The following is a 16663-nucleotide window of genomic DNA, read 5'->3' as shown; positions in this document are numbered from 1 at the left end:
CTGTTCATCTGTAATAATTCAAAACAAAATTTCAGTTTATATGATTACCAAGTCTCTTTTATTTCAAAGCTTTTGGTTACCACTATCTGAAATTGTTCATGGAATCTGATCTCATTTATTTATTTACTTTATTGGTTTTTTTTTTTCTTTTTGGGCTCAGGCACAAAATACTAGTCCTTTGTTAGGAAATCTCTAGCTCCACCTCTGTGGGGTGGAGAGGGTGGAGTAGGGAATAGAATCCACAAAAATGCAAAAGCTTCAAAGAATTTCAGTATCCACTTAGTTTTCAGGTAAGAAGAAGGCTTCCAACCCCCCTCTCATTTAATGGATAAAGAATGGAGATTGAAGAAAGGTCAGAATCAGAATGTAAGGCTCTTCCTTTCCATTCCAGAGCTTTTCCCAGGCTTGGAAAGGGATAACACCTATTAGCATTGATTTCTGAGCCAGAGTAAATTGATTTCCCTGCAGAGGAGTATCCTTAGCTAATGCTTTGCCAGTTACCTGCCCTGACTGTAAGTGACAGTAACATCAACGATTTGGGGAACATGTAACTATAAGGAGCTTTCTAGATAAGGGCATCAATTATGCTGCACTTAATTGCCATCGAGCCATTACTGTTTTTCATGTGTTAGAAAACCGAGGCTTGGGATCTCAGTGAGTGAATGCCATCGCACAGTTTAGGGAATGGAAAAGTTGGAACTGGCCTCTGCATAGTCTGCTTACAAAGCTCTTGCTTCATTGGCAAAAGCTCTACCACATATCTCCTGGCCTTGTCCATTTGCCTTTAAGGGCATCCTGACCAGAAGAGGAGATTGCAGAGAATTTGACCCAGCTAGATTTGTAACAGATGGATCAGGTGGGGCTTTGTTTTGTTTCTGGGATGGAGAAAACTTTCTGGGCAAATGGATTACCGAGGAGGGACAGGTGGAGGAGAGTGTAGTGAGCGATCCCTGCCCTACTTCAGTGTGTAGAGGCTTGGTGAATACTCAGATTAGAAATGTTTTGATTTCATTCATATGTTGTGATAAGGGTTGGAAAGTATGGTGGAGGTGGGAAATTGGCAAAGTCGGCTCTGCCCAGAAACAGTGGGAAAAGTCACTGAAGTCATTCAGGGTCTTATCCCTAGCAGTCTGCAAGCTCCAATCATTCATTCTCTCTCTCTCTCTCTCTCTCTCTTTTGTTGTTGTTGGTCGTGGGGCCTGAACTCTGGGCCTGGGTTTTGTCCCTGAGCTCTTCAGCTCAAGGCAAGTGCTCTACCACTTGAGCCACCGTGCCACTTCTGGTTTTCTGATGGTTAATTAGAGATAAGAGTCTCACAAATTTTCCTGCTCAGGCTGGCTTGGCTTTGAAGTGTGATCCTTAGATCTCAGCATCCTGAGTAGCTAGGATTACAGATGTGAGCCACTGGTGCCTGGCTCATTATCTTTTAACTCTACTGAAAGCACCACTCTGGAGATATACATATACATACACACATATACTCACACACACACGCACACACACATAAACACACACACAGAAAGAGAAACAGAGAGAGACTTTCTACTTTAGTATTTGTTATTTTGACATGAGCACTCCCAGAATTCACTAAGTTTTCTAAGTAGAAGGTCACCACCCAGTATGTTCTACAGTAAGGGTCCAGAATTTCATTCTTCCTCATGTTTGGAGTCTATTAACTATTGGCTTTTCTCTTGGTACCTCTCTGTTCTCTGGGGGCCTTTGGGACCCACAGACATTCTATAGATTTGGTTTAGATGTTCCCTTCCCTTTGCCATAGTATCTCATTGTACTCAGAAGAAGTTCTTGCTTCTGTGCTTTAGAAAAGTCAGTGCTTATGCCCTGGGAAATAAGTCAATGAGATCCCTATTCATTGAGGCTCAAAATTTAATATGGGAAATTAAATTCATAGGGTGAAATATAACAAAAGAGTACTATAGGCTTATCAAAAATAATGAAAATTGTATTCTAAACTTACAAAATATTACGAAAGCATATGTGAGTTATCAATTCTTTATTTTAGTAGCTCTGAGTGTGAACTTAGGCTTTCATGTTTGCTAGGCAGCACTTGACCACATGAGACCTGCCTCTGGCCATCTGTTTGCTTTGTTTATTTTTTGAGATAGTCTTGCACAGCTATTGATTGAGATGAGACCTTGTAAACCTTGAATTATGTTTCTGCTAATCTCTGCCTCTTAAGTAGCTAGGATTGCAGGCATGAGGCACTAGTGCCCAGCAAGTTCTTCTTCTTTTTAAAGAGTTAAGTGAGGTGCTATGGAAATATTTGTGCCAAACATTTAATATTCTGGGGATTCCCTAAACAGCATAATAGAGAAGTGATTCAAGGTATAAGTGATTCAACCAAACCAAACAAAGGCATCAAAAGTGAATTTGGAGAAAAGCAAATTTTATTTGGAGTTACAGGATAGTAGTGTGTTTTTTTGAGTCTTGTAGGAACATTTTGGTATAGCCCAGGAGTTTCTGTACTTTATATAGGAATTAATGGAGGAGCTCTTTAGTTTCTTTTCTTTTTTGTCAATGAAGTTGAACTAAATGATGCATAATGTCATTTTGTGTTCTGACATCATTTTCTTTATGTGAAGTAACTACAAACAAACAAACAAATCACCCTCCTCCTAACCCCCCCCATTTTTTGTTAGTTGTAGAGTTTGAACTTTGTGCCTGGGCGCTGTCCCTCAGCTCTTCAGCTCAAGACTAGCTCTCTACCACTTGAGCCATAGTGCTACTTCAGGTATTCTGGTGGTTAATTGGAGATAAGTCTTATGGACTTTCCTGCTTGGGCTGGCTTTGAACCATGATCCTCAGATCTCAGCCTCCTGAGTTGTAGGATTGCAGGGTAGCCCCCAGCTCATAAATACTCCCATGTGAGAGTCTTGCCAAGTAGTGCCTTGGGTTTGTTCTCTCTGTTCTTTTAGGTGAGACATGTCAGAAACTGATTTCTCCCCATCAAGAGCTACCAGAGATTAACTGTGCCAAAAAGGGCATATTTTGGAGTTTAGAATCATTTACTTATATACTCACTCCATGAAATGTTAAATATAACCTCTGAGCCAGTGAGTGAGGAATAGTGGTGAGAGTTGAGAGGGGGCATTCAGTCTAGGAAGCAGACAAATCAGTTTTTACATGAAGCACAGATTTATTAGCAGGGGAAACAGGAGAGAAGCACAGACAGGATACACTGGGGTCGGGACTGAGGCAGAAGCTTCCCCTCAGCTCCAGAGTGTCTTCTCATAAGGAGGGAGCTCACAATAAGCGCAGATACTTTCCTTGCTTTGGGATACGGATGGAGCTATGGTTATGGCCAAACTGGGGACTGGAGAGGATGAAGTCTCCCTCATGCCTCCTTGGGATTGTATCAGGGCAGGATATAGTAAGAGGCTTGAAGCAAGAGGATTTATGTAGTAAGCAATCTGATGGGTAACATTCTTCCACTGGATTCTGGAAAGGAGCAGGAGGTGGGAAAATTCTGGAGCTGGAGGGAAGAAGAACAAGAGGAAGATTCCATCTGGTAGGTAGCATGGTGGACAGGTAGCAGTCTCCAGTCTGCTCTTACTTCTGTTTACAACTGGGAGCTTGCTGGGCTGGGGCACATTTCTGCTGAGCCGTGACCTTGGGTGGGCATTGCTTCTTGGCCTGAGGAGTACATGGATCTTTGGTTTTGGGTGTACATGTCTCTTGACATTTGACAGGTGGTGGCTGACAGGGCTGCTTCATTTGTTGCTGCTGGGCCTGCTGGGGCGGGCATTGCTGGCTCTGGTGCTGCTGGGAAGACATTGCTCCAGGAACAGGTGAGCCTGAAGGAAAGATGTATAGGGTTACATGAGAAGAGCTCCCTATATCCTTCCTCTCATCTGACTCCTAGGGAGTGTTTACCTCCAATCGCCAATGATATGATGCATGATACGCTCTCCTCAGGTAGATTCATGATTCACACATACCCGGTGTGACCTTCCTCTTTCACTTCCTCCTTCTCTGCTATTCTAATTTACTATCTTCCGGCATCCTCCCATGGACTCCTGACTTAACTGAACACACAGTTCCTAGTCGTCCTAAGAAATAAGGTGAGGTGCTGAGTTGAGGATTTAAAGGTAGCCTTTTTGTTTGGTAAATCCAGGGCATCTTATCGTCATGGATGGACCTGACTAATATCAACTGACTACTTTTGATAATGTAGACAGAGTGAAAGGGTGCAAGAAAGAAAGGATGTGAGGAAGAGGACAGAATGGTGAAAAGTCTGGATTCTAATCCCAGTTCCACCCCAGAATGTTAAGGAGAGTCATTTAATAAGGCTACAGGATAGAGGTTCCAGCCTTCCTTGGAGAACTGGGGACTATGGTGGCCAAAGAGAGCATTAGAGACAAAGGACATAAAAAGATACTTTGCCAAAAGATAGCCTAGTTCAAGGGAAAGAGAGCTAGCCAAGTAGCCTCACATATAATTCAAGATTCAAGCCTGTACTGATTGGCCAAGCACATGTGGATATTCTATATTTTCTCTGAATCTCTTTGTCTTTCGAGGAAGATATGAGTCTGGAAATCGTCTAAGTTCTGGAAGTTCTCTGATAATTGTGTCTGGCTTTCTTCGGTAGTATTCCTCTTCTACTGAATTGACAATTACAAATGGAAAGTGCATGCCCAGAAAGAGGGGTGATAGCAATTAGGCTAATGAGGAGCTAATGTTGCATAGTAGGAAATACAATAAATTTAAAAGCAAATTTAAAGCTGATGAATAGAACCAAAAGGCTTCAGAAGAGAGCACAAAAATGTCTTAGAGAGGGCCTAAGTTGCTACAAAATGCTACAGCTCTACATAGCATCCCCTGGAGGAGAAAAGCTCAGAATCAGGAAATAAGTCACTCCATGTAATAGTGTGGACTGGAGATTAATTTTTCTAGGTAATAATTAGTGTGACATTTCCATAATTCCAAGTGACAAAAGGCTCTGTCACTTCCCTGATTACCCAAGAATAGAGCAAGACCTTGGCCTAGCGGCTCAAGTCAGGGTCAAGAAGGAAAGAGCTTAGTGAATCCCAGGTGGATAGGAGGATTCTCACTTACCACAGGCGAGTTGGACCCTAGAAGAAGAGGCAGACCAAAGATCTATGGGTAGCTACTCCTGGAACCCTTATAAAAGGCCCCCAACCTGCCCCAGGCCCTTGGTGTGTCCCTCATTACCACCTCCCAGGGAATTCCTCACCCACTTCTCCCACCTGCACTTCCTCCTGGGTCTTGCTTTACTGGCGTGTTTTGATGAAAACCACCCACCAGATATTTCCAGAAGTCTGGGTCCCTGTACTGCAGCTGATTTAGCACACAGAAAGTGTTTGCCTCAACTCAAAGATTCAAGATCTTTTAAAAAACAGAACAAGCTGGAGAGTCCATTTGAAAACCTGCAGTTACAAGAAATATTGTAGAGGAAAAAGAAAGAGAGGGATGACTGGGTTGGAAGCACCTGTTAACAAAAATAGGAACACTTATTGAGCTGTCAATAAATGCTGACAGCATAAAGGCTCACATTTACTACGCCAACTGTGCCTAGCAATGAGACCACTCTTCTTTGCCATTATTTCCTTTGCTCTTTATAGCCCCTCTGGACAAATGGTGTTGATGCTATTGTGCAAATGAGAAAATGAGATGGAGAAAGATCACACTGGCAGGAAGGAGCAGTGATGAGTTCTGAACTCAAACCTGGATGATATATAAGGAGAATCCAGGGCCTAGCCACAGCTGTCGTCTGTCCTTCCATTTTCTAATACACAATGTCCATGCTTCCTGGGCTCTGTTGGGAATATCCACATGTATGTGAGGCTGCCCCTGGAGACCACGTAGAAGCCCATGAGAGTGGTGTCCATAGCACATGATGGTGTTGACCCTTAACCCCCTGCTTACTGGTTACTGGTGGCCAAAGAAAGTGTGAGAGAATTGATTTCAGAGGAAAGCTTGCCACATAAAATATAAGATACCAGGGCTGGGAAGGTGGCTCAGTGGTAGAGTGCTTGCCTTGCATGCCTGAGGCCCTGAGTTCGATTCCTCAGCACCACATAAACAAAAAGTAAAAAGCCAGAAGTGGTGCTGTGGCTCAAGTGGTAGAGCATTAGCCTTGAGCTGAAGAGCTGAGGGACAACGCCCAGGCCCAGAGTTCAGGCCCCACGACTGGACCCCCCAAAAAATATATATATAAGATACCAGCTAGGCACCAGTGGCTTATGCCTATGATCCTAGCTACTCAGGAGGCCGAGATCTGAGGATTGCAGATCAGTTGGAGCCAGCCTGGGCAATAAAGTCTATGAGATTCTAATCTCCAAATTAACCAGCAAAAAGCCAGAACTGGAGTCATGGCTCAAGTGATAAAGTGCCCACCATGAGGGAAATAGTCAAGCAAGAAGGGTACAAGGCTCTGAGCTCAGCTCCAGTATTGATCTGTCTGTCTGTCTGTGTCTGTCTGTACTATCCAGTTAATTGGGTATTTTAGATTAGCAATAGAATTCTCTAGATTGTGTCCCAAATATTGAGGGATACCTCAAACTCTTTCTTTCCAAAATGCTCTCCAAACTCATTTCATCTTTATGACAATTCTGTGGTGCAGTGGAACCCGATTTTACAGTTTGAGATAACAGACCCAAAAAAGTGCAATGAACTGGTCCACAATACACAGCTTGCCAGAGTGGCATTGGGTGGGGACCCTAGTCCAGGGCTCATTTCTACCACATCAGAGCGGCCAGTATCTCCACAGTGGACAAGTGACTGTCCAGTGTTCTGAGCTTTCTGTCACATGTAGACCAAACATTTGCTCTTCTTTTTTTTCATAGTTAATCTTTTCTGGCATTTACTTTGTTGACCTTTAATTCAGCTTTTTTAATAAAGGAATTACACTGTTTGAGTTCTCCCCTGAATCTAAAGTATTTTAACTAACACACACCACCTAAAGTATTTACTTGAATAAACCAATTGTAGCTTCCACATACAAGAGAAAACATGGAACCTTTGGGCCAGACTTACTGGTCAAGGGGCAGGGGGACTAGATGTATGAAGAGAAGAAGGGGGCAGAATGCAGTCAAATGTTCAATGCATATACTACAAAATTAAGAAACGTGAGGGAAGGGGTGAGAGGGAAGGGAAGGGTGAGAATGTTGAAAGGGGTGACGTTGATCAAAGCACATTGTATTCATAAACTGCTTGGTAGAACGGCAACTCCTTTGTACAGCTACTTAGAGATAATAAAAATGTTTAAAAAATAGTTAACCTTTCCCTAATTTTCCTCCTCCAGGCCCAACCTCTCTCTGCTTCCTCCTCCCGAGACTGTGAACAGGAAGAACGTAATGTTCTGGGTTCCAGATTCCAGGTTCTGCATTCCATCTCCCACCTCCTCTCCACCTGCATTCCAACTTCCTCTCCTCCACACCTGTACCCTCCTTCACTTCCATCCTCCCACTCCACTCTACTCCATTCCATGATGCTCATCCCAATCAGTGCAAACTCTGTCTGGGTGCCATAAGCAGCTAGAGAGATTCGTCTGGGGTGCAGATGAATGCCTACTGTAGCACATGCGTAGTTCAACTCTTCATGTCTCACTTGTCTGTCCACTTAGCTTCTCCAGAATGAATTTTTCTTATTTTTGTCACCAAATTGATCATCTCTGGTATCTTTATCAACAAACACTTTAGCTTTGAAGAACTCTGTCTAGTGGTAGAATCTTGGCTTAGGCTGCAACTTTCATTTCAGAGGATATTTCAGGGTTGGCTAGGATGAAGATTGAAGCCTGGTGGCCACAGTTGTCTGCCAGATTGCAAATGTCCAAGATACAGTCAAACTCATGTGCCCTAAACACATTACAACTTCCCACATCTTGCTACTCAACTTCCCTGTTGGCCACATTAGCCCTATTTTATAGAGAGGGAAACTGACTCTGGAAATGAGGATGCATCTTTGTCCAAGGTCACACGGGGACTAATGTCAAATCTAGGGTAGGGTCACAGGTCTCCAGACTTCACAGCTGTTTTCCATCAGCCAAAGGGCCTGAGACTCTGGTACTTTCATGGCAGAAACTCAGCTGAGCACAAATTTGGATGTTGTTTCTAATGGTCTCTGCCTGTCTTACCTTTTCGTTTCCTTGTTTTCTTCCCTGGTACTCGGGTGCTCATCTGCTCGGCAAGCCTGTCCTCCTCTAAGAGATCCTAACTGATACCTCTCTCTACATTGCCAGGCACAGGCACAATTTTAATATTAAACCTTATAAAGCACTTCCATATACAAGGTTGAGAATTGTAGGAAGGAATTTAATAGTCTTAGCTATTTTATAGATGGGAAAACTAGTTGCAATGGAGGCTGGATCTTGAATCCTGCTGGGAAGGCTGATCTAAGACTGTTAAAGTGGTAATGACTGGTTTAAAGATACCCTAACCTGCTGGGGCACTGGGTTATTCTTTCAAAGGAGGAGGAGAGACTTCCTGGCACCCCTCAAATCATCCCATGTAATCAACCCCTGTAGGCAGGGTGCTGTGTGGAATGGTGACTCTGTAGTCCCCGCTTCCACTCCTACCGTCCACTGTGACCATGAGGTTGTCCCCTTGCCCATTGCAAATTCTGCATCTCTTTTCTCATCTTCAAACAAGCTGGCTCTGTGGATACTGGGGAGCCAGGATTTACATCTTTTGCTCTACAGAACAGGGGCTTAAGAGCAGGTGTGTGTGTGTGTGTGTGTGTGTGTGTGTGTGTGTGTGTGTGTGTGTGTGTGTGTGTGACTCTGTTAGGGAGGGAAGGGCACAAGTAAGACTCATTTCTGAAGGTGAGTCAAAGCTTGAGAAACCCCAGCCCCACCCTGCAGGTAAACAACGGGTGACTTGGGAAGCAGGGAGCTAGGCATGGGAGGTTCCCTAATGAGATAGTGCTGATCATTTACCCTTCCAGCCAGAGGCATCTCTACTTCTGCCCATGGGCTTTGAGGAGTAGTGGGGAGGCATGGTGGATAGGAGACAAATGGATTTATTTGTTATTTCCAAGAATAAAACCAGAAAAAGCAAAGCAGAGGGCTATGGGATTAATTGTGAATGGCTGTCTTGAGAGGATCAGTGTGAGAATTGGGACTTTCAGAGCAACTATACTTTAGCTGCCTGGCCAGTCAAGTGAGCACTTAAAACCAAGCAAGAGGCAACTCAGTTTTATAATCATAATCATGTCACATTAAAGTAGTTGTACAAAGGGGTTTCGATTCAACAAGTCAGATGAATACCAGAGTGACCCACGTCACTCCTTCCATTGTTCTCTACCTTCTTTTCCAATTCCATCCATACTCAAGTTATATGTAGTTCATACAAGATACATTGAAGAAAATGGCTGTATTTTCTCACCCTTCCTTTTTCCATTTATCTGTTCCCCCTCCTCTTCCCTGGTATTCATTTTGGTAAACTGTTCATCGGTTGTTCAGAGGAGTTACTCCATTGGAATACTTCCTTGAGTATATCATCCTTTAGTCAATTCGTTTATGTATACAGTATCACATTTTCTTTATCTTAATTTCTAGTTGGTGTGCAACCACTAGTCAAGCCTTGGAACATTTTAGTTTCAAGTGTCTCCCTTCAGTCATTATTTAGTCTGTCAACAAACCCCATGGAAGATGCTACTTAAAGACATCTTGTGACTTTCTCTCAACGTCGGAAATTGATTTGCATCAGGAATCATTTTACCCTCTCATTTACTGTTTGCCAGTAGGATGTTCCCATACTAATGTCAGGAATTTCAATGATAGTATCCAAAGTAGTCTTGTGAAGAGAGCTGGATGAGGCAAGGAGCTGTCACATGTGTTTATAGTCCATCTTCAGTATGTTTCTAGAGAACCCTTGGCAGTGTTGGTTTTACAAGGGGGCCTGCAAGCAATCCTGGATGTAGTGAAGGCTAGTTTTAATAGAAAGTCCAGGAAGACTGACTGACTGACTGTGGACATTGAACAGTGGCTGGGGGTGGAGGAGATGCAGCTCTGAGGAGGTTGCCAAGACCTGCCTGATGTGACACAGTCCAGCAAGGAGGGAAGTAACTCCTCTGATACTTTTCACTAGCTGTGAGATCTTAGATATGTTCCTTAACTTTCCAGACCCTCCATTATCGAAGATGGGAGATATTGGCCTAAATTATCTTTGAAGGATCCCATTGGTCATTAGTCATCTGTAAATACGTGATTGCATTCTGTCCTGATTGGATACATAGTGGTTCCAGGTAACTGAGGGTGAACTCAGGATCCACCAGAAAGAGTGTCTTGTGGAACAAATGAGGTGTGCTGTGAGCGGGGTAAGTGGTCACAGGGGGTAGAGGAGGTTGCTGCCTCTGGCCAAGCTCCAAACAGGGAGTGGTATCTGGGGATTGCTGAGTAAGAATCTTCCACACACTTGAAGGAGAGGATCCATGAAAGGTTTGGAAGCCTTGCATAGGTGGACACCACCTCAGTTCCTGTCTTCTCAGCATAACCCTGGACGAGAGAGCTGTTTCCAGGGCTTTCCCTATTTCTTCCTGCCTCAAACTGTGCCATCTGTGACGGTAGCCTATTCCCCAAATCCCCATAGAAATTCAGGCTTCATCTGTGATTCATTCCATCCCTCACATGTTTGTTTTTGAGTGTGATGCTAGGGATCCAACTCAGGGCCATACCTATGCTAGACAAACATTCTACTAATAAGCTACATCCCTGGGTCTTGGAAAGCCTCGTGAATACCACTTTTTCCTTGGCTCCTCTCTCTAATCTTTACAAAATGATGCACTTTTCTTCTCTGCTCAACACACAGCTTTTTTATCTGTAGATATTTCAATCACTCTGCATATGACGTTTTGCATTTATATATAAATATATAAATAAAAATACACAAATACATTAATATAAAATAAAGAATAAATATATTTTATTCATATATAAGTATATAACTCTAAGATGAATTTATAGCAGCAAAGGTAACTTCCTTGATGGTAGGAGTTGTTTTTGCTTATCATGTGTCCATGTTTATCACTTAAGCCTCATTCACTAGCCAAGCACTTACTGCATGCACACTGTACATATGAACCAGAAAATGGATGCACGAATGAGTGGGTAAATGATTGGAAACCCAGCCATTCATTTCTGCCTTTATAAGCAAAGCCCAGGGAGCCACAGGATACTTTTGGGGGTTTTGTTTTATTGTGGTGCTAGAGATGGAGCCCAGAGCCTCACCACCTGCCAGGCAAGTGCTCTATCATTCTGCTAAGACCCCAAAGTCTTCAGCATACTTTCTGGACTAACTTATGTTTTCAAAGTTCAGGTTGATATTTAAGCAGTTCTCCCTGCTTAGCTTTATACCTTTCAAACTTAAAGGTCTCTGAAACTACCCTTTTCCTGTAAGAGGCATGATGTGTTATACAGAGGCAAGTGTTTTATACAGAGATGTGCGTGCTTTGTACCCAGCCAAAGTGTAAGCCTCCTGAAGGCAGGAAGGATGTTCACGACAGAGCTTTGCCAGCTGTCAGATTAGCTAGGACTGGGTGGTCCAATGACTGAAGAATGTTGTGCAGTGAGTCAGTGAGTGGGTAAGTGAAAGATGGAAGGCGTGAGCAGGTGGGTGCGTAAGCAAGAAATGAGCTCATAAACTAGCTGCCTAACTGGCCAGTCTACTGAGGAACAACTGACTAGCCGGCTTGTTAAGTGGTTGACTAACTGATTTCCTGGCTCACTGATGGGTAAGTTTGAAAAGCAGATCTCAGCATAGTCTAAAAAAAGAAGCTTTTTGGGGAGTAAGGTACAAACAACAACAACCACAATGCTCTGTATAAGAACCCCCAAGAAGTCTAAAGTACGAGTTGGACAATTATTTCTTAACGGCATTTCTTCTCTTCTCTTGGAAGTTTAAATTCCTGTGGCCTAAATTTCTGCTGCTAAAGAAAGAAAAATTATTCAGTGGCAATTGTTAAAGAACCATAAGGAAAACTCTATTCAGAATTATTGACTAGGGACCACTGCAATGGGATTTTGCAGTGGAGGCGAGCGTTCCAGCTTCAGTTCTTTTCTGATGGAGTTTCTAGCAAAGGGATGGTGGTGCTCAGTGGACAGAATGTTATTGAGAGGAGACATGTGGGTTAAGGGGGATTGTGGCTAAACCAACTTAACAGGATTCTTGCTAACAATAAGGCCAGAAAGATAAGCTTACACGTGGGAGATGATGGCGTATGAAGAATCTGAATGGATATCAAGGGCAATCAGATATCAAGATGAGAGGGACTAAAGGTATAACATTCCTGTGTAGGAACCCTTGAGAAATGTATCCTAGGAGCTTGGCACTTATTAATTTTGTTTCCTTTAAATATTGTCAATAATCATTATTATGGATAAAAATTATTTAATTTCTTAGGTTCATTTAATTAATTTTAATTTTTAAAAAGTGAATTGATTTTCTCTAAATTAACTTAGAAGGTGTTTTTGGCTGAACCCACCTTTTAAAAAAGTACCTGTAAGTAGTTGTACAAAGGAGTTGCCATTCAACAAAAGTGGTAAAACTGTCTTTTAAAAGAAAATGAACAAGCCGGGCACCGGTGGCTCACGCCTATAATCCTAGCTACTCAGGAGGCTGAGATCTGAGGATCATGGTTCAAAGCTAGCCCTGGCAAGGAAAGTCCGTGAGACTCTTATCTCCAGTAAACCACTAGAAAACTGGAAGTGGTGCTATGGCTCAAGCGGTAGAGCGCTCGCCTTGAACTGAAGAGTTGAGGGACAGCACCCAAGCCCAGAGTTCAAGCCCCATGACCAACCAAAAGAAAAAAAAAAGAAAATGAACAGATGGGCCTAAGAGAGGTTTCAAGACCCTGAATAAAGCTTCGTCAAGGAAAGAGTCTTTGTCACTAGTTAGCTGAGTTCCATGGATGTAACTAAAGGCCAATTAGAAGCCGACATGATCGAGGAAAAAAATTCCCTGGCTGAAAGCTCATTAGGGTAGAGGAGTTTGCATCGATGGCATTGTCTCGGGGGAGACTGGCTGCCCCCTAGACCCTGGACATGGGGAACTGGCACTAAAGTGCCTCTTCAGGTCAGATAAAGAGACCTCAATGATGGTGGCTGAGATAGGACCCAAACCAAAGGGACCAATTTTCAGGCACCACAAGTTGAACCTGTTTGTCTGGTTGGTACCTTGTGGTCTGACCACGGAGACCTTGCTTGGGGAAATGGATACAAAAGGCGACAGGCCAGGATTCCCAGAATCAGTCTCAGAGTATGCCCTGTGATGGTTGAGCCACTCACCATTCACTTCCGGTCTAGGACTCTCCCAGAGCCTGAGAAACTGCCACCCCACAAAGTATAATTGGCCTTGTACATGCTCAACCCATTGATATTCACTCCCCTGGTTCCAAACATACTTCATCCATTCCCTGCTGAGCTGGATAGAAGGAAAGGGACAGGCCTGCACACCAGATCTGAATACCCAAGCCATGGCATGCTCATACCCTGCAGGGATTCCTACGATAATGACAGTCCCTTCTTCATGCTTTGGATTCCTTTGAGAAAGTTTCCAGCATCTTCTCTCCTCAGTCATGTCCCCTTCTCTTCTGTGCTATACGAAGTCTGTACTGCTCTAATCATAAGCCACAAAGAACCACTTACAGTTTATTTTCATTTTTTAAAATAATGAGTTCCTTTTCTCCTGCTGACAAACCCCATTTTATACACTGTCTGCCTGGTCCTCATCTGTGCCTGATGAATCCTTTTTTTGTGACTACATGCAGTATGAACCCTTCAGTCCATAATAGATACATAAGGAATGCATGTGCAAAAACCCCCATATATGTGGAGGCCATATAAATGTGGACTCCTCCCTCAAGTAGCTGTGATGGAGAAATTATATCTCTTTATCCAATGCAGAATACAGTGGACCCTAGTGGTTTACGCACTTCTGGCGTCTTCCTGCCTGGGGCACTTTGTGCCTCATGGTGACCCATAAAATGAAAACTTCAAGAGCCATGCCTCAGTGTGCTCTTCTACTCTGCTGCCTGAGGACTGGCCATGTTCCTGATGGAGGGTGCTCTGCCAACCTGGATCCCCAAGTTGAATTATGTAGGTAGCAAAGCTGCAGCTGACCCTCCTCAGGTGTGCTGAGTAAGTGATCAGTATGTTTGCATTTGAGCTCCTGGGATTTGTGCTTCATTAGTTACAGGGCATGATTTTGCCCAGGTTTGTAACCTTGATTTATAACCTTGGGCTATCCAAATATGGAAACCTTTCTCTCAAGGAGTTTTCTTTCCTCGTTCTACTTGATACTGGCTAAACAAAAGTAGTGCTCAAGTTCAGTGTATCCCAACGGCAGCCAACACAGTGTTTCAGGCATGTGTTCATCTGTGTGTTTGTATGTATATGTGGGGCAGGGAGGAGAGGAGAGAGGAAAAGAGGACGAGAAAGCCACCCTAGGATGACACAGCCCATAACAAGGACCATCTGTTTATGGAAAGCTAGCATTTTCCTATGGGTGACCTTCATAAGAAGATTGGGTGGGTAACGAAAGAAATCATGTTTTTCCTCACTGTGACCACAGGACCTTGTGCCAAACCATCCTGTAGGTGGTTAGGGCAGAGTGCCACCTGCTGGGGCTGTCAAGGCAGTACAACACATCTTCATTTCAGTAGTTCTTTCAACAGGAGACTGTTACAGACCCAATGGCCAGACCCATGGAAGACCTCCCTGTATCTCACAGTACAATTTAGGGACAGAGAGCCTTCAGTTGGCTCTCCTTCCTCCCACCCCTACTGGGTCTCCAAGGCTGGACCGAATGCCTGCTGGAAAGAAGGGCTGGCAACTTCATTATTGGAGCCAGCACCTTTCTAGAGTTTCTTTGCTAGTTGTAAAAGGCAGCCGGCTTGACTTGATTGACTGGTTGAATGGCACAATGCACAGGGACTGGAAAGGACATGGTGGAGGGTAGTCATGTTGGTGTGGATGATGAGCAGAAGGAAGGCCTCATCTCTAGGAGAAGACGCATGATGCCTGTCCAACAAACAAAGAAATGGAAACTCAGAAAAGTAACATGGCCCATGCTGTCTGGTTGGTAAACAACTGGGCAGAACTGCCAACATAGTTCCAAGCCTGGATTTTTCACTGAATCATGTAACGCTCCATGCCACTTGACTGTATCCCCCCACACAGGGCACTGGCACAGGCAGTGCTCAGCAAACACAGGTCACGTGATATTGTTCTTTCGGGGATCCTGTGGACTGCAGGGATGGTGAGGTGCAGCATGAAGAACTTGCTAAGCAGAAGAATGGTGTGTTCAGAGAACAGGTCTCTTCTGTGGACTGTGAGAGAAGCAAGGCTGGGCCACTTGTTGGTAATCCATAGTAAGTTGAAACGTGCAGGTCCAATTACTGCACCTGCAAGGACCTCTGAATGACAAGTCCTGTGTTTGGAGAGCAAATGGGCAGCAGGTGGAGCAAGAGGTCCCGTGGTTATGTTATCAGTACAGTGTGAGGATTTCAGGTCAGCTAAATGAAGTCGGCTATTTGACCTGGCCCAAGAGGCCCTCAGGCATAGAAACCACAGGAGACTTCTAGACAAGGTGACACCTGGTCAGCTTTTTCCCTTTTAGAATTATCTTTAACAAGCCACTGTTACTGAAAGAACAGGAAAATGATGCCAACTGTGGAAGGCTTGGACATGCAAAGTGCTCTTTAGAGTGGAGGATAAAGTGCTCTGAATACCATCAGGGCTGGCCAAGGAGGCCTCTGGGTGGTGTAGCTAGTACTGAGAGTGTGTGAACCATGTTCGTTGCCCAGATGATAAGACATGTCACTTTCTTTTTCTTTTCTTTTCTTTCCTTTCACATTCCTTCCTTCCTTCTTTCCTTCCTTCCTTCCTTCCTTCTCTCTCTCTCTCTTTCTTTCTTCTTGGAACCTGCATAATGCACACCATGTGCTAAAACACAGCTTATGTGGACTCAATATAGACAGAATCTGTGCATTTTTGAAACTTTTTTATCTCTCAGAGATTCATTGGAGCCATCTTATTCTTTTCTTAAAATGCATTTTATATTATGGTGGTGGTATGTACAGAGGGTTTACGGTTACATAAGTCACGTAATGAGAACATTTCCTTTGAAACAATGAAGACATGTTACTTTCTGTGTGAAGTTTAGCTTTGGAGGTGATGGATCCTTCAGTCTCATTTAAAGTCTGCTCTGCTGGCTTCATTTTGGCTCCAAAGCCTGGGATCTGCCAGGGGAAGTTGAATCCTGAGCAGTAAAAGTAGGATTAGCCCAGGGATGGTTTCCACTGCTGGTTTGCAGGTGTTAGGGATTTCTCTCAGAAGGGTCTATAGTCTCCACTTATCTCCATTCTTCTCACAAATCTTCTCTGGCTTCCAACCCCGGGGCATTCATCCCCTCTTGGTCTGGTATGGAGGGGGGAAGAGCCTGTGGTGAGCTCCAGCTGTTTGTGCTCTTTTGTTGGCATCTGCCGCTGAGTCATGGCAAACACTTGGCTCACCCACTCTTATATGAGATTGCTGGTACTGCTGTCTGAGCCCATCTCTACAGTGCTCCCTTCTCTCCACCACTTCCCCCGAAGCCACAGGCTAACAGTCTCCTGGAATAGCACTCTCAACACCATCCTAATAACTGTCCCCTGTGTACTCTAAGGAGTACCAAAAAAAGGAGCATCT

At 43.9% G+C, this 16663-nt stretch overlaps 1 protein-coding gene across 1 annotated transcript; it reads right to left on the bottom strand.

Annotated features, from left to right (window-relative positions):
* Nucleotides 1-3567: 3567 nt before the first annotated feature.
* On the bottom strand, nt 3568-3792 carry LOC105984749 (small proline-rich protein 4-like). The gene has a single exon (XM_013015023.1). It carries the CDS (start codon nt 3790-3792, stop codon nt 3568-3570), a length of 225 nt encoding a protein of 74 aa, XP_012870477.1.
* Between the last annotated feature and the right edge of the window lie 12871 nt (nt 3793-16663).

This window comes from Dipodomys ordii, unplaced genomic scaffold (assembly GCF_000151885.1).
Source record: "Dipodomys ordii isolate 6190 unplaced genomic scaffold, Dord_2.0 Scaffold26, whole genome shotgun sequence".
NCBI lineage: Eukaryota > Metazoa > Chordata > Mammalia > Rodentia > Heteromyidae > Dipodomys > Dipodomys ordii.
This window is presented reverse-complemented; position numbering and strand designations above follow the sequence as displayed.